The sequence below is a fragment of the Stenella coeruleoalba genome (genome assembly GCF_951394435.1).
Source record: "Stenella coeruleoalba genome assembly, chromosome: 20".
Classification (NCBI taxonomy): Eukaryota; Metazoa; Chordata; class Mammalia; order Artiodactyla; family Delphinidae; genus Stenella; species Stenella coeruleoalba.
The window spans coordinates 51,583,924-51,606,178 of NC_137166.1; the positions used below are offsets into that span (position 1 = coordinate 51,583,924).

The 22,255-nt window shown below is 55.9% G+C and overlaps 1 protein-coding gene across 1 annotated transcript; it reads left to right on the plus strand.

Moving 5' to 3' along the window:
* The first annotated feature begins 5,793 nt into the window (after positions 1–5,793).
* PPFIA3 (PTPRF interacting protein alpha 3) lies at positions 5,794–21,675 on the plus strand. The gene is made up of 28 exons (XM_079908811.1): positions 5,794–5,924; positions 6,128–6,382; positions 6,639–6,740; positions 7,110–7,274; positions 7,635–7,709; positions 8,183–8,257; positions 8,573–8,794; positions 9,816–9,962; positions 10,052–10,186; positions 10,593–10,676; positions 10,799–10,930; positions 11,378–11,440; positions 11,601–11,680; positions 11,971–12,115; positions 12,660–12,847; positions 13,876–14,098; positions 14,903–15,066; positions 15,188–15,315; positions 16,017–16,110; positions 16,448–16,529; positions 17,234–17,434; positions 18,073–18,135; positions 19,415–19,590; positions 20,009–20,106; positions 20,328–20,503; positions 20,591–20,659; positions 20,884–21,055; positions 21,478–21,675. The coding sequence occupies exons 2-28, from the start codon at positions 6,143–6,145 to the stop codon at positions 21,534–21,536; spliced, it is 3,558 nt and encodes a 1,185-aa protein (XP_079764937.1). The 5' UTR covers positions 5,794–5,924; positions 6,128–6,142; the 3' UTR covers positions 21,537–21,675.
* The last annotated feature ends 580 nt before the right edge of the window (positions 21,676–22,255 follow it).

A 22,255-nucleotide genomic window follows, 5' to 3' on the forward strand; every position in this document is an offset into this window, starting at 1 on the left:
TTGAGTGTCTGTGTCTGTTCTGCATCCGGGGGTTAGAATGTCTGGAGATGTGGGAGGAGAGAAGCCGAGGTCACTACCAGACCCTTTTCAGAGTCTGAGAGCGGAGCTTTGAGACTTTTCCCCAGGTCCGAAGGGAGAGGCTGCCTGGCCGGCTTCCTAGCAGCAAGTCCAGGTTGGAGGCTGGGACCCGGTCTGGGTCTGAGCGCTGGGTCAGAACTGAAGACAACTCCCCCTACCTTTCAGAGATTCTGAGGGCGGAGGCCAAGCCCCCTTCCTCTGTATCTGGTCTGACAGAGGAGGCCTGAAACGCGCAAAAGTCAGTGGGCGGCCTCTGTGTGGGCGGGGCGGAGCGAACCATTAGCCTAGCCCGCCGGGGGAGCCCTCCCGGCCGCGTAATCGTCTGAGTGGGAGGCGGGGGTGGAGGTGCCACGTGCAGTTCCCGAGGCGGGCGCAAGGGGTACAGAATAAGGTGCGCTAGCCGACTCGGCATTCACCCCACCTTCCAACCCGAGCGCGTGTCTCCGGGAACTGCCCCCGCCTTAAAATCCATTCTTTACTCCCACTCTCCTGTCCCGTGCGGCGCGAGGGCCGGCGCGCGCCACCGCCGGAATCCGGGGTCGCGACTCGCGTTCCACGCCGCGCGCCACTCGCTCCAGGTGACATCATCCCCCTGCCGGGCTCCGCCTCCCGCCCCAGCCGCCTCACGCCGCTTGCCTATTGGCAATCTCACCTTGAGCCCCGCCTCCCACTCTCCGCCCGTGAGACCCCTCCCAGGCAGTTCGGAGGTGGGGTTTAGCCGCCGGCCGGCGCAGACACCGCCTCCCATTGGCCACGCGGCCCCGTCTGTCAGTCTCCTGTTAAAGGGGCCACGACCGCCCCGGAGCTGGTTTGCGGGGGGGGCGGGAGGAGGGAGGCGGAATTTTTTGGCGGGGGAAGGTGGGATTTGGGGGGCGCTGGTGAGCACCCCTGGATCTGGCGGCTGCGGCCTCGCGGGGGGAGGCTGAACGGTGAAAGGGGCAGGGGGCTATTTTAGGGGGTAGAGGGCTGTGAGACCGTCAAGGGGAGGGGGGGTCCCCAGCGCCCAAGCCGGAGCAAGAGACGCGGAGCCCGCGCGAGCGGCGGAGACAGGGCTCCGGAGCCACAGATCCGGGCCCCGGCCGCCGCCAGGGGCCCCGCCCGGTCCCCCCACCCCACCCCACGTCCCTCCTGCAGCCCAGCTCCTCCCGCAGCCGCCGCGGACCAGGTAGGTAAGAGCCCAGCCCGGCCCGCCTGGCAGCGCCCATCCCGGGGACCCGTCGCCGAGCTTCCCCCGCCTCCCTGAGATCCTGGATTCCCTTCTTCATCCCCTGGGACCTCAGAGCCCAGATTTCACAGCCCGACCCCAGAGACTCAGGCGTGCCCCTCCCGGCTCTCAGAGTCCCCAACCGAACCCTGGAATCCCAGGCGTACTGCCGCCTTGCGCCTCCTCCGGGGCCCAGGAGCCTGGATTTCCCAGGTCAGCCCCAGGAAGCCCCTCTGGACCTAGATCCTCCTCCTCGGCCCAGTCCTGGGAGCTCCAGACACCGGCCGCAGCTGTGTCAGACTCCCCCAGCTAGGGCCGGCCGCCCCCCCCCCCCCGTCGCGTCCGCATAGTCCCCCATTCGCGCACCCAGTCTGCCCATCTCTGGTCCGCCGGCTTGAACAGCCGGCCGAGTCCCTCAGTCCCGGCCGGCTCGGCGGCCGCCCTGGACACAGGCCCGCTCTGGAGCTGTCCATGGTCACCGTTCTCGGCAGCCTCGCGTCCCCCATCTCCTGCTGCTGCCGCCGGGGAGGCGGCGCCGGCGACGCGGGGATATCCCCCGTCGCGCCTTTGACCTGGGGATACCCAGGCCCTCCCCGACCTGGGCGCCCGGGCCTCAGGGTTCCACTGGCCAGGCTCTCAGCTCCACCCTCAACAACCCAGGTTTCGGAGACCCCAGCTTCTACTTGAGGAGTCAGGGCTTCTGAATGTTCCTGCCTGGTGCACCTTAGGGATCTTGGCATCTGGGGACCCAGATCCCACCGGGCTCTGGGAGCCCTGTCAGTCCTCACTTCTTCTGGCTAAAGGCCCCAGCTGGTAGCCCTCACCCCCTCAGGATCTAGGAATCCAGATTTCCAGCTTTTGCTCCCTTCAGAGACAGTTCAACAGCCTCTATGCCCCTCAGACAAATATACCCATCCACCTGGCACCCCAGCATCTGCCCCCTTAGGGGTTCAGGCGCCATGACTCTCTTCCTTTCAGGGACTCAAAATGCAATTCTTAATGCAATTCTCTGACTTCTACCCACGCTGACCCCTGGAGACCTAGATGCCTTGTCCCTGATCCTGCCTCCCCTCAGGGACCCAGGAGTTCAGACCCCACTTTCTATTCTGCCCACCAAAGCCATCTACCCCGGCCCTCCACCCAACAGGGACTCAGGCTCCAAACTTCCATCTCCTGGCTTTGGCCTCCACAGCGATTCAGGAGTCCAGTTCCCCAGCTCTGCCACCCACCACCCCAAGTGTCTAGCCACTCAGCTGTTACTCTTTCAAACCCAAGTCCCTACAGCCTCACAATTGCCCATCAGATTGACATCTCTGGTGGCCTTGAAAAACCCCTGCTTCATCTCCGTATCATTTCAGGTTCTGGGCTCCCTGGGGTTTCCAACATTCTCCCCTGAGACCCAGCTTTTTGAGATGTTTCCAGCACTCCATCACGATTCTTTCATATCATGATGTCACATCCTTCGAGTACACTCTCAGACTGGTGAGCCAAACATACATCCCTTCCTCCAGATGTGTTCTATGGCCTAGGTTCATTCTGTGATCTAGAATTGTCTTCCACATTTCCACCTAAACATGCGCCCTGGCAATGCTTCGCGTTCTAGATTCTTCCTAAATCCTAGAACACTCCCAGTCAACATCTTTGTTCCTTTTTCACCCAAGGTACTGTTCTGAAGTCTAGGCTAGATGCTAAATTCGAGGCATGACTTTCCCCAGGTAAATTCAAATATCTAGCTAATGCTCCCAAGCCAAATTCTGATCTCACCCTCCCCTTCGACAAGTTCCTTTTTTTTTTTTTTTTCTTTGCTGCACCATGCTGCTTGCTGGATCCCCGACCTGGGATTGAACCCAGGCCCTCAGCAGTGAAAACGCAGAGTCCTAATCACTGGACCACCAGAGAATTACTGACATGTTCCAATTTTTAAGAAGCCAGTCCTTGCTTATTTTCTTCTAAAATTTCATGTTGGGTGTGTTCTAGGTTCTAGCCACATCCTTGGCATTGCTCTAGATTCCATTCTCTTCCCAGGGGCATTCTAAGTGCTAGAATATGTGTGTTCCGAGCTTCCCTGGTGGCGCAGTGGTTGAGAGTCCGCCTGCCAATGCAGGGGACACAGGTTCGTGCCCCGGTCCGGGAGGATCCCACGTGCCGCGGAGCGGCTGGGACCGTGAGCCATGGCCATTGAGCCTGCGCGTCCAGAGCCTGTGCTCCGCAGCGGGAGAGGCCACAACAGTGAGAGGCCCGCGTACCGTCAAAAAAAAAAAAAAAAAAAAAATAGAATATGTGTGTTGCATTTATGTGCTCTAGCCTTTCTCCAAAGTGTGCTATCCATTCTAGAATGCACTTCCTATTTTATTTAATTATATTTAAAATTTTTATTTATTTATTTTGGCTGCACTGTGTGGCATGCAGGATCTTAGTTCCGTGACCAGGGATCGAACCCACATCCCCTGCAGTGGAAGCGCCAAGTCTTAACCACTGGACTGCCAGGGAAGTCCCTGCACTTCCCTATTTTAGATTCCATCCAATTCTACAGTCTTAAATCTCGAGGATTCCCACTGAAGTGTTGTACATTGCATCTTCCTTCCTCAGGTTCTATGTTCTCGGCTCATCCATTCCCACCTTCTCTGTCCATCTTTTCCCTGGTGTGACCTTGGCTTAGAACTTGTCCCCTGGTGGATTGGGGGCTTCCTCCATCTGCCACTTCAACATTCTAAACATGCTCTAGGCTCTCTCCTCTTTTGGAGTCTTCAGCCTAGAAATGTCCTCATTTCTAGAACACACCACCCCCATCCCCACCCCCTTTGCCAGCTCAGTCCTTATGCCAGGAAATTCTCAATTGCCAAAATGCATCTTTCTGCATCTTCCCCCAGGCGATTCTAAGTTCCAGGCAAACTCCTTGCTATTTTCTAGGTTTTCCTTTGCCTCCAGGGCGTGCTCTGAATTCTAGAGCATATATTCTGCCTTCTGAGTTCTAACATTATCTAGATGCATGAAAAAACCAAGCATGCGATCTCTGCTTTATTCTGTAAAGATAAAATATACCTTTATGCCTTCATCCCTGGTAGGTTCTGAGTTCTAGATTATGTCTAGATTATGTCTCCTGACTTAGGTTTGTTATGTACTGCATTAGGTCTGTTCTTAGATATCATTACCCTCCCCTCTGTGTTTGGGGTTCTGGGGTGACCCAGACACTCTTTTAAGTTATTGGATTGCTCTTGGCTTGTTCAAAGTTCCAGACCTGGGCTCTAGAATATGCCCTTCTATCTGGCCCCATGTGTGGATCCTACCCCAAGCACATTGTAAATGTGGAAGTGTATGGCCTTTCTGCACTCTGTACTGTGTCTTCTTGCACGTGGCCTTCTAGATTCTACACCCAGCCTAGCTGAATTTTGTTTCCTTCTCAGGGAATTTGAAGTTCTAGAACAGCCTCCCTAAAACATCCCTAATTGCATCTCATGAGTAGATTCTGGGTTTTAGATACCATGTTGGGTTTTGGTCTAAGTCTGGCCTGCCCTCTTATAAACATTTTCTTGAATCTGACCTCTGAGTGTTGGGATTCAGGTGTCTAGATTCCCAGATGCACCTCTTGAAAGACCCAAGATTACAGGCACCCAGCTGCCTCCTCTCCCAGGTCCCAGGTCCCTCAGTCCCCTCCTGTCCTCCCAGGAGTCCAAGGCCCCAGTCCCAGGCTTAAGACATAGTCCGAATATTGGGTGGAGCTGGAAATTATCCACTCTGAGAACCGGTTATGCCTCTGCCTGAAGGGAGAGAAAGAAAGGAGAGAAGGAGTCAAAGTCCCTCCTGCTTTCGGCTCAGCTAGATGGACCCGTCTGACCTGATGTGTGTGGAGGGAGTGGCTCAGGAGACCTCCCTTCATCTCCGCCCGCGGCTCATGCACCTGGACCCCTGGGTCCTGGGGGCCTTGACTTCTGAGTTCTGAGGGGGCAGAAGTCTGAAGGCTGAGATTTCTGGGTCTAGGGTTGTTGGTTGAAAGCCCAGACTCTTGTGTCCTGGGAGGGAGGGGATGTGGTCTCTGATTCCTGGGACTGGGGAGGAGAAGGCTGGAGGCTCAGACTTCTCAGTCTGGGGGAAGGGAGGGATAGGGGACCTAGATTCCTGTGACCTGAGAGAAGAGGTAGCTGGATCTTAGACTCCTGTGTAGTGGGAGATGGCTAGCATTGTCCCCACCATTTTTGTTTTTCCCGACTGGAGTGGGTCTTTAGATTCTCCTGGAGCTAGATATCTAGATATCTGGGAAGTTGAAGGAGGCAGGAGTTGGGCTGAATAGCAGGTGAGGACCATCCCTGTGACATTATACAGGTGACTACGTACCAGTGACCTAATTCTGTGACCCCAGTTTTGTGGCCTCCTGAAGACATGGTCTCCTTCGCCTGGACCTGAGTTTTCTAGTTCATGCAGTAGGTTGAAGGGGATTCTCAGCAGGGCCAGAATAGACAGTGATGGGCTGGGCCTGAGTCGCTTGAAGGGGCGGGGCTTGGACCGGAGGGGAGGGGCCTGCAAACTTTCCACATTCACTCAGGCAATGGGGCACCCGGCTTCGGTTTCTCCGACTCGGCTGAGCCTAGATTTGCTGCCAGTGTCTGATGGAGTCTGACCTGTTTCTCCAAATGCTCTCACCCAGGTAGCCAGGCCTGGTTTCCTGGGAGCAATGGGTTTCCGTTTATCTTGTGCCATGATTGGAATGGATGGGCCTCAGTTTCTTCTGTGCAGTGCTTGGGTTGTCCTGCCTCAGTTTTCACTATGTAGTATCCCAGTGACCGTGCCTCAGTTTCGCTGCCTGTGCTTTAACGAAGCCCCTCTCGGTTCCCTGCCCCCTCCCCGTAGGCCAGCACCGCCGCCATGATGTGCGAGGTGATGCCCACCATCAGCGAGGATGGCCGGCGGGGTTCGGCGCTGGGCCCGGACGAGGCGGGCGGCGAACTGGAGCGCCTCATGGTCACGATGCTCACGGAGCGCGAGCGCCTGCTCGAGACGCTGCGCGAGGCGCAGGACGGACTGGCTACGGCGCAGTTGCGGCTGCGCGAGCTGGGCCACGAAAAGGACTCGCTGCAGCGCCAGCTCAGCATCGCGCTGCCCCAGGTCTGGGCGGGGCCGGGGCGGGGCCTGAGGGAGGCGGGGCCTGGACTCGCGGAGGCACAGGGAGGGCGGTCCGGAAGGGGCGGAACTTGGCACTTGGAAGGGGAGTGGCTTACCGGTGATGGGCGGGGCCTGAGCCGCTTGAAGGGGCGGGACTTGGCAGAGATGGGTGGGGCCTCCAAACCTCCCAGTCCTAAGGAATGAGGGAGATGGGGAAAGGGATTGATCTGATTGTCCGATCCTGCCCACACCTGGATAGGAATTTGCGGCTCTGACGAAGGAGCTGAACTTGTGTCGGGAGCAGCTACTGGAACGGGAGGAAGAAATTGCGGAGCTGAAGGCAGAGCGGAACAATACTCGGGTGAGGGGTCTTGGGGCGGGAACTAAGTGCGGTGGGCGGGGCCTTGGGTGTTGCAGCCTGACCCATTTTTTTTCCTCTATTTCGCCTTCCTTTCTTCTCCCTGCTCCTACAATTTGGTGGGTCTCCTCTGGTCCCCTCCTTCCTTCATGTTCCCTCCCCTATCTCCATAATTGTTCTCGTTTCCTGTACCACTCCTTCCTTGACCTGCCCCCCACCTCTGTTATCGCTCTCTTTTCCTGACCTCTCTCCATACCACTTTGCTTGGCTCCACCTCTTCCATGCGTCCGCCCCACCTGTCTGAATCCTCTTCCTTCACTCTGCCTCTCTTCCCTTCACACTTTTCCTTGGTCCTGTGCCCTATCTCTGTAGCTTCTCCTAGAACACCTGGAGTGCCTGGTGTCCAGGCACGAGAGGTCACTGCGTATGACTGTGGTAAAGCGCCAGGCCCAGTCCCCGGGAGGGGTCTCTTCTGAGGTGGAGGTACTCAAGGCTCTAAAATCCCTCTTCGAGCACCACAAGGCCCTGGATGAGAAGGTATGAGAATTGGAAGAGCCTGGTTGTAGAACAGAAACTCGTGGTTGGCTGGGGCTGTGTTGAACGGCAGAAATTCTGGCCGTGATTGGTTGGGGATGGCCCATGTGGGAAGAATGTTGACTGTAATTGACTGAGACAGGCTATGCAGACTGGGACCTGAGTGGCTGATAATAGAAAAATGTAATAGGTTGGGGGATACCAGCGGGTGAGGCTGCCTTGGTAGCTAGTTGGGGATGCACACATACTATAAATAGAGGAATGCTAATGTCACCCTATCAGGTCCATCCCAAAGGTGTTCTGCATCAACTGTCCTCCATCAGGTCTGATCCCCATCTCACACTGTCTTGCCCCCATCCCCAGGTCCGGGAGCGGCTGCGAATGGCGCTGGAGCGGGTGGCAGTGCTAGAGGAAGAGTTGGAGCTGAGCAATCAGGAGGTGGGGGCGTGACCAAGAAGGAGGAGGGACTAATGAACTACCAATGGGGTGGAACTGATTGGGTGGGTCCTAGAATCTGTTGGGAGCAGGACTAGGGCAGAAGACCAATGGGGTAGGACTATGGAGAAAACCAGTGAGGTTCCTAAGGAGGAACTCATTGGGCAGGAATAAGGGGAGTACTGCCCTGTGACAGTGAGACTAAGGTGAGAACCAGGGCTGGGGCTAAGGGAAAGAACTGACAATGGTGGAAATGCCTGGGTGGGGAAAGTCAGGACACCTCCACAAGGAGGCTAAGGTTAAGAATAAGGGTGGACTTCTTCTCTGGTGGGGGGCTAAGGAGACGTAAAATGACGGCACAGGGTCTAAGGGTAGACTGTGGGATAAGGGTGGCCCCAGCAGGACCAGTGCCAGTGGGAAGTAGAAACAGGGTTTCTAGGACCTCCTGTGCCCTGATCTCCCTTTCCCATTGCCAGACTCTGAGCCTTCGAGAACAGCTGTCTAGGCGCCGGTCGGGGCTAGAGGAGCCCGGCAAGGATGGGGATGGGCAGGTAAGAGGTGGAAGCCTTTCCTTCCGCTTGCTCTTCATTGGTCCTCCTCACTGTGATCCCACTCAGCCCCCTGACTTTGTGATGGTCCTTTTAATGTTTGGTACGATTCTCACTGACCCTAGGACATCTGAACGCCTCAGACTCTTACTGACCTTTGACCTCTGATTCAAGTCAGCTAGCTAACTTTTGTGACCTCCATGGCCCTTACTGATCTTTGATCCCCCTTCACCCCCATCAGTTCTCTCCTTGCATTCTCGATCTCTGTGTTCCCCACTCTGAGTTCTGTCCCTTCCTCCCTCACTGTCCCCATTCCAGACTCTTGCCAATGGCCTGGGTCCTGGCGGGGATTCGAACCGGCGCACGGCAGAGCTGGAGGAGGCCCTGGAGCGGCAGCGGGCAGAGGTGTGCCAGCTGCGGGAGCGCCTGGCGGTGTTGTGCCGCCAGATGAGCCAGCTGGAGGAGGAGCTGGGCACGGCCCACCGCGAGCTGGGTAAGGCCGAGGAAGCTAACGCCAAGCTCCAGCGCGACCTCAAGGAGGTGAGGCCGGAGCCCCTGGTGGGCTGCCCTCTGTCCCTTCCCTCCCCGCAACCCTGCCTGTCCCCCTTTGCCCATAGTCACAGAATTCACGAATCTGGATTCAGTCCACAAGCTGTGTGGACTCTTCTCCTCTCTGAGTCTCAATTTCCCCACCTAATGGTATTTATGATCCTTGTCAGAGAGTTGGCACATGGCACATCTTGGTAGTCACCCAGTATCTGGTTGTAGTTATTATTGTTATCATTGGGAAATTCTCTTGCACCTCTTAACTGAACTCCTTTGTCTGCATTTCACCCCATCCTGGCTGAGGTTCCTTGACCTTAACTCCCATGCTGCAGGGACTGCTGTGAAATGTAGGGCATGGATTCTTGAAAGCATTGAATGAGAAAGAAGAGAGAGCACTTTAGTTTTCATCATCCACTGGGGCTTTTACCTCGGATTTCAATTGTGGATGGCCCCAGGGCTTATTGGGAAGTGTGGTCCCACCACACCGGCTCCCAGGCAGGAGTCCTTCCCCCGTGAGACCCTGGAGCACCTTCTCTGGTTTTCTAAGCATGCGCTACCCTGGGGGCTCTTGGGAGATGCTGCCTCCCAGGTGGAAGGGACCTTTGTTTCCTATGAGACCCTAGGGCACTTGCTCTGTGATTCTAAACCTGAGCTGTGCCAGAAGTTGCTGAAAAATCTAAGGCCTGGATTTTTGAGGCTAGTGGGCTAAGAAAAGTGGAGACATTCCATCTCATGGATCTTAGGTCATCCATATGAGGAGGGTCTAAGCCAGTATTGCCCCAGAAGTTTATGGGAGGGGCTGTACCACCATTTTAACTATCAGGTGGCAGGGGATCTAATGTTGGCTATGCCTGGGAGCTCTCGGCAGGTGTGGTTCCACCATTCTGACACCCGGAGGGCAGGGGACTTCATTTCCCAGGATACCTTGGAGTGCCTGAACTGGGGTTCTAAGCCTAGGCTACCCCCACGGCCTTCTGGGAGCTGTAGTCCACGCGGCCTTCTGTCACCTCTGCAGGCGCTGGCGCAGCGGGAGGATATGGAAGAGCGGATCACAACGCTAGAGAAGCGCTACCTGAGTGCCCAGCGAGAGGCCACGTCTCTGCACGACGCCAACGACAAGTTGGAAAACGAGCTGGCCAGCAAGGAGTCGCTGTACCGGCAGGTGGGAGCACGGCCGAGGAGGGGCGGTGGGGGCGAGGCCGTGGCTAGTTTGACCTAGCTCCTCCCTTCCCCCCCGGCTGTGTCCCCCAGAGTGAAGAGAAGAGCCGTCAGCTGGCCGAGTGGCTGGACGACGCTAAGCAGAAGCTGCAGCAGACGCTGCAGAAGGCGGAGACCTTGCCGGAGATAGAGGCACAGCTGGCCCAGCGAGTGGCGGCGCTCAACAAGGTGAAGGGAGGCCTGGGGCGGCGCCTTGAGTCTCTGGGGCAAAGGGGCGGGGCTTGGAGGAGGCAGGGCCTGAGTCTGGAGGGATAGGAGACCCACAGCCCGAATTCTGCTGGAAAGGGTAGGGCCTGGGGTCCAGGGAAGGGACGTGACTTGGGATGGTTGAAGGGCCTGGAGGTTTGGTGGGGGCTGGTGCTCTCTAGTTTGGACTGAACAGATGGGGAGAACATGAGAAGGGGACAGGGCTGGAGACTAGAGGAGAGGGCAGGGCTTGAATCACAAGGGCAGGGTCTGGAGTCCTGTGGGGGAGGAGCCTGGGGCCTGGAAGCCAGCCTTGGAGGAGGTGGGGCCTGGAAGCTGACTGCATCCTACTGGGACAAAGTCAGATGCCATGGGTTCCATCCTCTAGGCTGAGGAACGTCATGGGAATTTTGAGGAGCGGCTTCGGCAGCTGGAGGCCCAGTTGGAGGAGAAGAACCAGGAGCTGCAGCGGGTGAGGAGGCTTTGAGGCTTGGGGGATACGCCTGGGTGAGGGGGCTGTGCTGGGGGTCGGGAGCTCGGAGCAGGAACAGCGCTCAGGGCTTGAGCGCCTCTGCTCTCTTCTCCTCTGGGCAGGCCCGGCAGCGGGAGAAGATGAACGATGACCACAATAAGCGGCTGTCCGAGACAGTGGACAAGCTGCTGAGTGAGTCCAACGAACGGCTGCAGCTGCACCTCAAGGAGCGCATGGGGGCGCTGGAGGAGAAGGTGGGCCCCAACCTAGGATTCCAATAAGCTGGAATCTTGGGGCCCCAGTCCTTTCCCCAAACAGTTATCTGAGATCTCCCCCAATGGGGGCATCCTGAGTTTGAAATTGATAGACTGCTCGATTGCTGGGACCACCACACTTTCACCTAGTTTAAACACCCTAGAGCTGAACTCTGGGGCACCCACGGCCTGAATTCTTGGCTTTTGCCCAAGCCTCTAACCCTATGGACCCTCAAACTCTGAATCCGTGGAAATTTCACAGGACGCTGCATTTTGGGCTCCCAGGGACTCTCTGCCTTAGCAGCATCTTCGGCTCCACAACCCTCTCCCCATGCAGCTCACCATTCAAGCCCACCTCATTCCCCCTGGGGTCCCCTCAGGCCTGTCTCTGTTCACTGGAGGCTGCTTCCTGATTCCGCCCCCTCACTGCACTCCTGCCCCCCACAGAACTCACTAAGCGAGGAGATCGCCAACATGAAGAAGCTTCAGGATGAGCTGCTGCTCAACAAGGTAGGGAGGGGGCCGGGGGCGGGGGGTGGGCCTTGGGTGAGAGCCAGAGAAATGGAGCAGGCATTGCTGGGGCTGGAATCAGCCTGGCTGGGAGGGGCTGATACTCAGTGGTGGGGAGGGGGCAGATTCTGACCTGACATCTCCAAACTCCTCCCCCCAGGAGCAGCTGTTGGCGGAGATGGAGCGGATGCAGATGGAGATTGACCAGCTGCGGGGGAGGCCACCATCCTCCTACTCCAGGTGACAGTCATCTTCCTGTCCCACCTCTGCCCATGGAGCCCCCTTGTCCAAGCACATCCCTTCTGATACGAGGTCTCCCCCACCCCACTCCCTGTCCTCCTGAGATTTCCGCTGGTCCCTTTTATTTTTGACCCCTGACTTCATGACCTCTGACCGCAGACCCTTTTTCCTGACCTTTGACTTCAGATCCCTCTCCCAATCCTATTACCCCAAGCCCTTCCCCATGACCACTCACCTCTGTTTCCTTTTCCTGACCCCTTGGTCTCTGACTGCCCTCTCTATGCCCACAGATCTCTCCCTGGCAGTGCCCTGGAGCTCCGTTACTCCCAGGCACCCACATTACCTTCTGGCGCCCACCTGGATCCCTATGGGGCTGGCAGTGGCCGGGCAAGCAAGAGGGGTCGCTGGTCAGGGGTCAAAGATGAGCCCTCTAAGGTCAGCAGCCACTTCTGGGGCCTGGACTGAGCAGGGCTCTGGAGGGCAGCAGTAGGAGGTGGAGCCCAACATGCAGGGCTCTGGGCGGGGACTGAGTTGAGAAGCAAGGTCTCCTGGACTCACACTGTCTCCTCTTCTTCTTCCGTCATCCCCACTTGCCCCGATGGCTCTTCACGTGGATGTCCTGCTGCCTGGTGAGAACTTTAGAGGAATGATGGGGTGGGAAGAGGGGTGGGTTTGGGGGGATGGTATGCAGGGTGTAGAATCCTAGAATGGATGGGGCCAAGTGAAGAAAGGAAGTGGGCTGGGTCAAAGAAAACAGTGGAATCAGGGGAGAGGGCAGAGTCAAGAAGAAGGAACCACCAAGAGAGAAAGCTGGGCTGGGAAAAGTGTGGGGGGCTGGGTCACATGGTGAGGGCGGTCAGTGTCAGGGGACATGGGCAGGGTTATAGAGGGTGGGCAAGGTCAGGATAGGTGAGGAAAGACCTAGCACCTACCTCGGCCCTTGTCCACCTGGCATCTCTCTGTCTCCACACAGAGATAGGAGTGGGAGCGGTCTACCCCTGCAGGGTCCATGCCACCTCCATTCCCTGGGGAGCTGGATGGCTCAGATGAAGAGGAGGCGGAGGGGATGTTTGGAGCTGAGTTGCTATCTCCCAGTGGGCAGGCTGATGTACAGACACTGGCCATCATGCTTCAGGAGCAGCTGGAGGCCATCAACAAAGAGATCAAGTGAGCACTGGCCCAGTTCTTCCCCACCCTGCCTAAGCTTAGCCCAAGGCCTCTCTGGCTCTGGAGACTGATTTGCACACCTAAGCCCAACTCCTTTCCTAAACATCCTCAAGGAATTCTGCCAGTCCAACACACTATCCAGGAATCCCTGAGGAAATACCAGGAAGTCTCCTATGTGCTATATATGAGTTACACACGCCCCGGCCGGTACTCACAATTTCCCAATATATCCAAGACTGCATCCCCAAATGCCAAAATTCACAATCCAATCCGTCAAGAATCCTCCATTACATCATGGCTTTCATGGCTTCACGCAACAATTACCCAGTGACTCCCAGTACCCTGCGAATCTCAACACAACACAAGGTCCCCCAGTCCAGAACACCTTGAGAACCTCAACTCTAGATAACAAGAATTTCTACCTAATATAACAACAATCCTCAATTTATTAAGAATCCCCCATCACATAAAGTCTACCCTGATTCCTCAGAAATTGCCCTATTTAACAATTCTCTAATAAAACTAAAACACTTTCCATGGGCCCCAGCAAATGTATCAACATGACCATCATCTTCCACTCAAACTTTTTGTGATTTGAGACAGTGACTCTCACCAAATGTCTCTATGACCTTCCCAGATCCTAGGTTGACCTCAGAGTCCCTGATCTCACTCTGCTCTTATTATGAGCTTGCTCTTGCTGTCCTCCTTGGAACTTGACCTCTTGCCCATAGTAATCCATTTATGCTTTTCCATAACCACTTGTTTATTATCAGCATAGTCCTGATGCAGATCCTGATCATCCTGTCATCCCTAATCTCTCCATGACCTCCTGAGCCTATCATGATATCTTGACTCCCCTTGAACCTGTGGGGCCATCAGGGATCCACCAAGACCCTCTAACTTCATTGTCCCTTCCTCAGAATTATTTTTGCTCTGCCAAGCCTTCCTGGCCCATTGGGAGTTGGGGAACTCCCTCTCCTATTGTCTGCCTGAGTCCTCTCACCCCATCTCCCCCTTTTCCTCCTCAGGTTAATCCAAGAGGAGAAGGAGACAACAGAACAGAGGGCAGAAGAGCTGGAGAGCCGGGTGTCTGGCTCGGGCCTGGACTCACTGGGCCGCTACCGCAGTAGCTGCTCACTGCCCCCCTCCCTCACCACCTCTACCCTTGCCAGCCCCTCCCCTCCCAGCTCTGGCCACTCAACACCCCGTCTGGCACCCCCTAGCCCTGCCCGTGAGGGCACCGACAAAGCTGTGAGTATTCTTAAGTCTCCTCAGCTTGGTGGTGGTGGTGGGAGGTCATAAACAGGGCTCCCTAACAAAAAGCAACAATGACCAACACACCAGTGATTTTCAAAAGCAACCTTAGCTTTCCCTAAAAGTTCCAACTCAAAGGGCAAATGGGAGGCTGAGCCACTGGGTTCCTGAACCCTAACTTGTACTTTAGTCAGATGTGATCTACTTTTACCTGTTTTACACATTAAGTTTCTGCATAGGATTTTTTTTTTTTTTTTTTTACTTTTTTTAAAAAATTTTTTTTGGCCATGCCATGCAGCTTGAGGGATTTTAGTTCCTCCACCAGGGTTCGAACCCTGGGCCCTGTCAGTGAGAGCACCAAGTCCTAACTACTGGATGGCCAGGGAGTTCCCACTGCATAGGATTTTTAGAAAAATGTCTCTGTGACCAAATATACATTTAAGAACTACCATTAGATCCTCAGAATTGACCTTTGAGGGAGGCACAATATCTATATGTCCTATTTTATTGCCTTAAACTCAGATTTCCTACTTTCAGAACCTGTAACTCATTAGCTTTCCTTGAGGCTGAGCAGATCCCACTCCTGACACCAGAAGCTAAGACAGTATAAATATGGGCTTATCAAGCTCCAGGGGGACTGCAGTTATTGCCTTTATATTTCTGCAACTCACCCACACATAATCTAGGCTATCTTTAGAAGTGGTTCCCCAAATCAGGGGTATCCCAGACACCTCGTAGACATCCCAACTAATGAGCCCCCAACCTGACCCCTCCGATTCAATATAGCATCTCTGTCTCCAGAATCATGCCCCCAAGGAGGAAGCTGGGGCTCCACGAATGGAGGGACCAGCAATCCCAGGAGACACCCCACCTCCCACTCCTCGTTCTGCCCGCCTTGAGAGAATGACCCAGGCCTTGGCACTGCAGGCGGGATCCCTGGAAGATGGAGGGCCCTCACGGGGAAGGTCAGTAAGAATAAGGGATGGGACAGGGAGGGACTTGCTTGGGAGGAGGCGGTGGGAGTGGACAAAGACTTGGGATGAGAGGAGGCATCCCAGATGGGATCTATCTGTCCTGCCTACCCAGTGAGGGCACCCCAGATTCCCTGCACAAAGCTCCCAAGAAGAAGAGCATCAAGTCATCCATAGGCCGTCTCTTTGGCAAGAAGGAGAAGGGGCGAATGGGACCACCAGGTCGGGACAGCTCTTCTCTGGGTGAGTCCCCTGATTCCCTCTCTCCCTTCCTTTCTTCCTTCCTTCTTCTTCTTTACATATTCATTTGACATACAATCCTGTCTTCATTCATTTGGTAATTCATTTAGAACGCTGGAACCTTGGCAGAGGTAGAGGGGAGGAGAAGGGACAAGGAAAGGGCACTCTGAGGCCTGCCTGAGTGACTGGTGGGCAAATGAATTTGTTATGTTATTTACCTATTTTTTAAATAGAGAAAGAGGGAGGAGCATCCTAAAAGCAGGGCATCTGATGGGCTGGAGCCTGCTTGTCTGGTTTGTGAAATCCAAGTTAGTTAAATTTTCAGGAATTTTATGAGCTGCTTTGACGTCACATTGGTAGCTTGAAATTGGTGGGATTATTTACACCATGGAAATTGGCATATGCTACAAATCAGGAAATACCTTCTCCTTCCCCAGGGAGCCAGTTGTTAAATATTTATCAGCACACCACTGCCAGCTTACCAAGGCCAGCCCAGTGAATCCAGCCCTATTTTGGGGATTTCTCCAATTCCTTGCCTAGGAGGTGACATTGGTCCCTGTCTGGTTTTATCACTCCCTCTGTGTGGCCGCATTTACTAATCCCTCTGGGCCTCTGCTTTCCTGGCATCCTTCTCAACCCCCCAGCATCAAAGATTCTGCCTCCCCTTTGAGACTCTCCAAATTTTGGCCCCTCCCTGCCTCCAGCTGGAACACCCTCAGACGAGACATTGGCCACTGACCCTCTGGGGCTAGCCAAGCTGACAGGCCCAGGAGACAAGGACCGAAGGAACAAGAGGAAGTGAGTGTGGGTGTGTGCTGTGGAGGTGGGGAGGGTTGGTCATAAGTGAGAAGAAAATTCTGGGAGGGGGTGTCCAAGATCCTGAACTTGCTTGCCTGGGAACTTGGGAACCCCTAGAGTTTTTCTTTTCTTTTTTTTCCCCTTTTCTCTTGATTAGTGTGGATCTGTTGTGGGGAGGGAAGGTGGATTACAAAGATTCACATGTATTTTTTTTAGCCTTCTGCCATGTTTTTTACATTCATAAAAATTGCTTTGGTGGGGGGATGCGGTTGGTGAAGGGGGCCATGCAAGAGGGCTAGGTGTCTCTGTCCCTGCGATCTCCTGCCCTTCTCCCCAGGCATGAACTTCTGGAAGAGGCCTGCCGTCAGGGCCTGCCTTTTGCTGCCTGGGATGGGCCCACTGTGGTCTCCTGGCTAGAGGTACTGGGGCCCAGAAACGTCCTGACTCTTTATCCCCAACTGGTCTGAGAACCCCACCCTTAGGGCTGGCTGGGTCCACCTAGTACCATCCTCCTAACTCAGAGGTGGCGGTGGAGAGGAGTTGGTGGTGGGGGGAGGCCCTGGGAGGGGTCGGGCTTCTTGTAGATCTTCCTGTTGCTCTTTTTCCTTCTCCCCTCACCCCTGTCCTTCTGGCCATGCCCACCTTGGTCTTGTTGTCTCTCTCTATCTCTTTGTGTCTTCCTATGTCTCTCTCTCTGTGTGTGTCTCTATTTCCCTGCCTCTCTCCCCATCTCTGTGTTTTTGTCATTCCCCGTATTTCTTCCCATGTCTATGTCTTTTGCTCCTTTCTTTCCCCATCTCTGCCTCTCATCTCTGTGGGTCTCTCCTCGTCTCTGTCTCTCCCCATCTCTCTCTTTCCCCTCTGACTCTGGTCTTACCCTTCTATGGCTCTCCTCCATTGTTTTCCTGTGTCTCCCTCTGACCCTCGCATCTCTTTGCCTTGCCCTCCTCTCACTGCTTTCTCATGTCTTTCTGTTTCTCGCCCATTTGCCTTTCCCCATCTCTCTGTCTCCCTCTCGCCCTTTCTTTCTGTCCCTCTCCCATTTCTCCCGTTTCTCCTCCCGTATGTCTCTGTCTCTCTGTCTCATTTTTTCCCCATTTCTCCCTTCCTCCCTCTGGTCCAGCTGTGGGTAGGCATGCCTGCGTGGTATGTGGCCGCCTGCCGGGCCAATGTCAAGAGTGGTGCCATCATGGCCAACTTGTCAGACACAGAGATCCAGCGCGAGATCGGCATCAGCAACCCACTGCACCGGCTCAAGCTGCGCCTCGCTATCCAGGAGATGGTCTCACTCACCTCACCCTCTGCTCCTGCCTCCTCCCGCACTGTGAGTGTCCAGGGCCCAATCCCAGCCCTTGCTGTCTCAGGGCCCCGCCTACTGTCCTCAGAGTAGCCAATCCTGGGCCCGCTCACTCCAGCTCTGTCTGATACACCCTGCTCCCCACAGTTTCTCACCTGGATTATCTCTTGAGAGTGGGGCTCCCTTCAGGTCACTCTGCCTCCCCTCAGGCTGTTTTACACACTGCAGCCAGAGGGATCCCATCCCGGAGAAAAAGCCAAATTCATATGGTTCTCTACAGGGCCATTGATGAGGGGCCCCTACCCACCCCTCCCTTTTCTACTCTGCTTCTTGGCCCTTGCTGCTCCCTTTCCTAGGAGCACCCCTCCCTCTTTTTCCCCCAAGGCTGGCTCCTGCTCATCCTTGAAGTCTCAGCTCAAATGTCACCACCTCCAAGAGGCCTCCCTAACTCAACAGCTAAACTAGTACCGGCCCCATCACCCCAACACATGAACACCTATTTTTTTCCCCATAGCACATACTGACTTCTAAAATTTTATCATTTTGTTCCATACAGAAAATTATGTGTTCCCATGCCTAATTCGGCTCCTCCAGGAGCACGACCCCCTTCCCCTCCCCTGTTCAGAAGCCCTCTCTCAACCTCTGTAACACCCCTCGCCCCTCAGTCCACAGGAAACGTGTGGATGACACATGAAGAGATGGAGTCCCTTACCGCGACGACCAAGCCTGTGAGTGCCCCCTGCCGGTGGCCTTGGGTGGCACTAAATTTCCTTCGGGAGGAGCGGCGGAGTTGGGGGGCAGATGAATCTGTAGCTGTCTGTCCGTCTGTTCGTCCCTCCCGCCCTCCTCCGCCTGCCCCTTAACCCACCCCTTCTCTCCCCTCTTCCCACTAACTGGTCAGGAGACCAAGGAGATCAGCTGGGAGCAGGTAGGGGGCGCGGGGTGGGCAGTGGGCGCATGAACAGGCTGTGCACGCTGCATGGACAACCCCTCCTTCTCCGAGCCCCGCCCCTCCCCTCGCCGGAGCATTCCATCCTCACCGTGGGAGGGGGGCGCTGCGCGGAGCTCTGCTCTTGTCTGTGGCTTGGTGGGGGTCGGCGTAGAAGCCCGGCTATTCCACTGTTAGTGGTGCACGGATCATTCCATTATGCTGGGTTGCGGGGGCTCCAGGGGCAGTTTCATTGCTCTAACTAGAGGGAGGTGCTGAGCAGCTCTTTTACCTAGAAAAGAGGGAAGTGGGATTGTTCCACTGTACTGGGGTGAAAAGGGAAAGCATTTGGGGCGGGGGGCGGGGGGGCGGCAGGTCAGGGTGAGAAGTTGGGGAGAAGGAGCTACATTTTGTTCTCAAGAGGGGAGCGGGATGACCTCACCTGAGACAGAGGAGCTATGCTGGGTCTTTGTTTCCCAGCAAGGGGGAAGGTATGGATTATTTCCTTATGCTAAGAGGAGTGAAGGATTTGGGGTTGATCCAGAATATTGTCCTGGGCCAGATATAGCTAGACTAGTATTTTGGGGACAGTGCAAGAGTGGTGGATAGATCCATTATCATTTGTTGGGGAGAGAGCTACATTGGAAAATCCGTTGTGCTGACTTGGGGGAGTAGTGATGTTGGACTGATCCATTGTTCTGAGTTGGGACTTTAGACTAGAGCTTCTTAAACTTTAATGTGCAGTTCAGATAACCTGAGAATCTTGTGAGAATGCAAATTTTGATTCAGTAGCCTAGGGTCTGAGATTCTGCAATTCCAGCAAGTTCACAAGTGATGATAATGCTGTGGGTCCAAGGACCACACTTTGAGTAGACAAGGGTCTATGCTGTCATAATGAAGGAAAGGGAGACAATTTTGGATTGTCCATTGTCCTGAGCAGAGATTGGCCATTGTCCTGCTATAGGATGGAGAAAGAACCACCTCGGATCTGGGGGAGGGGGGTTGGACTGTACCCTTGCATACATACATGGGATGGGGTCAGAGGGCCTGACTCCTCCCCCACCTGCCCATGGCCCCAGATCCTGGCATATGGCGACATGAACCATGAATGGGTGGGGAACGACTGGCTGCCCAGCCTGGGGCTGCCCCAGTACCGCAGCTACTTCATGGAGTCGCTGGTGGATGCCCGAATGTTAGATCATCTTAACAAGAAGGAACTCCGGGGCCAACTCAAGATGGTGGACAGCTTCCACAGGTGGGGGTCGCCTGGCCCATGGGGGCAGTCCAAGGGGGTAAGCCCCACTTCTAGAGAGTCTTTGGCAAATAGGACCAGTGATGGGGAATTCCTTGGACTATCTTTGGTCCTCTAGCCCTGATTGTCAGGCAATCAAGACTCCTGTGCCCCTTCCACCCATAAGAAGGCCCACTAGGAAAAGCCCAAGTCCTGAGACAGCTTAGCTAGTTGACCCCATACCCCTTACAGGTGGGCTAATAGGAACTGCTTTTTGAAAATATGGCAACTCCTGGGAAGGTCAGCAGTCAGTAGAACAGATCCAATGGAGCAATTCCCCAACCTCTGCCAGAAGACCACAGACAACGGGGAGAGCCCAATAGGAGTAGCAGTCATTGGGGTATGAGGGCTCATCTGTAACTCCACTATCTCTGCTACTCAGGGTGAGTCTGCATTATGGGATCATGTGCCTGAAACGACTCAACTATGACCGGAAGGACTTGGAGCGGAGGCGGGAAGAGAGTCAGACCCAGATCCGAGGTGAGTAGAAAAGGGTAAACGTCCAGCTGGGAGCCAAGTTGGAGGGGTTTGGAGCAGTGCTGCAGGAGGCATAAATAGGGGAGGGAAGGGAGGCCAGGGAAGAGGGGGTGGAGCCAGCATAGGGGCGCGGCCAGGAAGAGGAAGTGGGGATGGACATATGGGATAAATTGGAAGGGCCTGGCCCCAGGAGGGGAGCAGCTGAGGGTCCCTTCTGTCCCCAGACGTGATGGTGTGGTCCAATGAGCGGGTCATGGGTTGGGTGTCCGGGCTGGGCCTGAAGGAATTCGCCACGAACCTCACGGAGAGCGGGGTGCACGGGGCGCTGCTCGCCCTGGACGAGACCTTCGACTACTCTGACCTGGCCTTGCTCCTGCAGATCCCCACACAGAATGCACAGGTGAGCTGCCGCTAGGCCCTGGGCATACTGGGCATCCCCACCTCACAGATTGCACGCTGAAACCCCTCTCCCACCTCTCCTCCCCAGGCCCGGCAGCTCTTGGAGAAGGAATTCAGCAACCTCATCTCCTTGGGCACAGACAGGCGGCTGGATGAGGTGGGCGCAGCAGCAGCACAGGAGACTCCACTCCCAGCTGCACCTCTAGGCTGGGAGCTGAAGGGGTGGGGCTTGACTTTGCCAGCGAGTCGTGGTTGGAGGAGGTGCCAGAAAAGGGGCGGGGTTAAAGGAGGAAAGGACCCGGAGAGGGGTGGGGTCAAATGAAGGGGCGGAGTCGGAACGCGGCCCTAGTCCCTCACCGGCTGCCGGGCCCCTATACCTAGGACAGTGCCAAGTCCTTCAGCCGCTCCCCATCCTGGCGGAAGATGTTCCGAGAGAAGGACCTCCGAGGCGTAACGCCTGACTCAGCTGAGATGTTGCCCCCCAACTTTCGTTCGGCCGCAGCAGGGGCCCTGGGCTCGCCGGGGCTCCCTCTCCGCAAGCTGCAGCCGGAAGGTGGGCGGATCCCAAACGCGACAGCCTCTCCTCCCCTCCCTTTCCTCGGGGGTAGGAACCTCCCTCTTCAGGTTCTGAAATGGCCTAGTCCTTTCTCCCCCAACCATAACAAATGGACCGCTCCTATAAGCCAACCTCCGCAACCCCACTACACCCCCTTTCCAGGGTGGGAAATGAACTCGTCCAGTGTCACCTGGGATACTTTGAAGGAATCCAAGGCTATGGGAAAGGGGGAGAAACCGGCTTGGAGCTAGGCGGTCGTTGTCATCTCGGAAGGGGAAATCCAAGGGAGGACGCTTGGGGTTGAGGATCGGAGAAATACTGAGGGAGGAAGTGGGTGTGTGTGTGTGTGTGTGTGTGTGTGTGTGTGCGCGCGCGCGCGCGCGCTTTCCAGGCTGAACCGCTGCTCACTCTCCCTCCAGGCCAGACTTCTGGGAGTTCCCGGGCAGACGGCGTTTCTGTCCGGACCTATTCCTGCTAGTGTACGCCTCCAGGTGAGGACTGTACTGGGCGCTCTTGGGGTTCTGGGCGGCACAATGGATCTTCACAGCTGCACGCACTGCCTGGCGTCAATGCAGGTGACCTTACTCGGACGGAAGAACCTTTCAGAGGTTGGGCTGTTTCCCCTCCTGCCCAGAGTATGGTCTCGCCGGGGAGAGCTTGCTGGGGAGCTCACGCCACGGACTGGACCATCTGTACAGACAAGCGGGGAATGCCGGTCCCTGCCTCACAAATGGACTGGGCCTGGACCAAACCACATGCACTGGACTGAGAGGGGGGAAGAAGAAGGCAGGAAGAAATCCCGCCCCAAACTTCCGCCTCTCTTTCCAATACTTTGTAATTTATTGATCAGTTTCCGATGGGAGATGGGTGCCCTTTCCCCGCGGGAAGGGGGCGGGGCTTCCCTCCCGGGCCGCATGCGGGGAGAGGCTGCCCCCTCCCCTTTCTTCCCAGTCGCGGGGCCCAAGTCGTCCTTCTTCGTCCGAAAGGAGGGGAGGGAGGACTCGCTGCTAAAAGCCTCGCCCTTTGTGCCACTCAGCCCTGCCCCGCGGCGTCCGGTCGCCGCTGCCTGGGGTCAGCCGCGGGCGGGGCTCCCTCTCTCTCCCCAGTGTCTCGTGTCCCCGAGGCCCCTCCGCCCCCCGTGCTGTGGCCGTGTCCGTGCCCCGGGGGGGGGTAGGGGGTGCAGAACTGCGCTCCCCG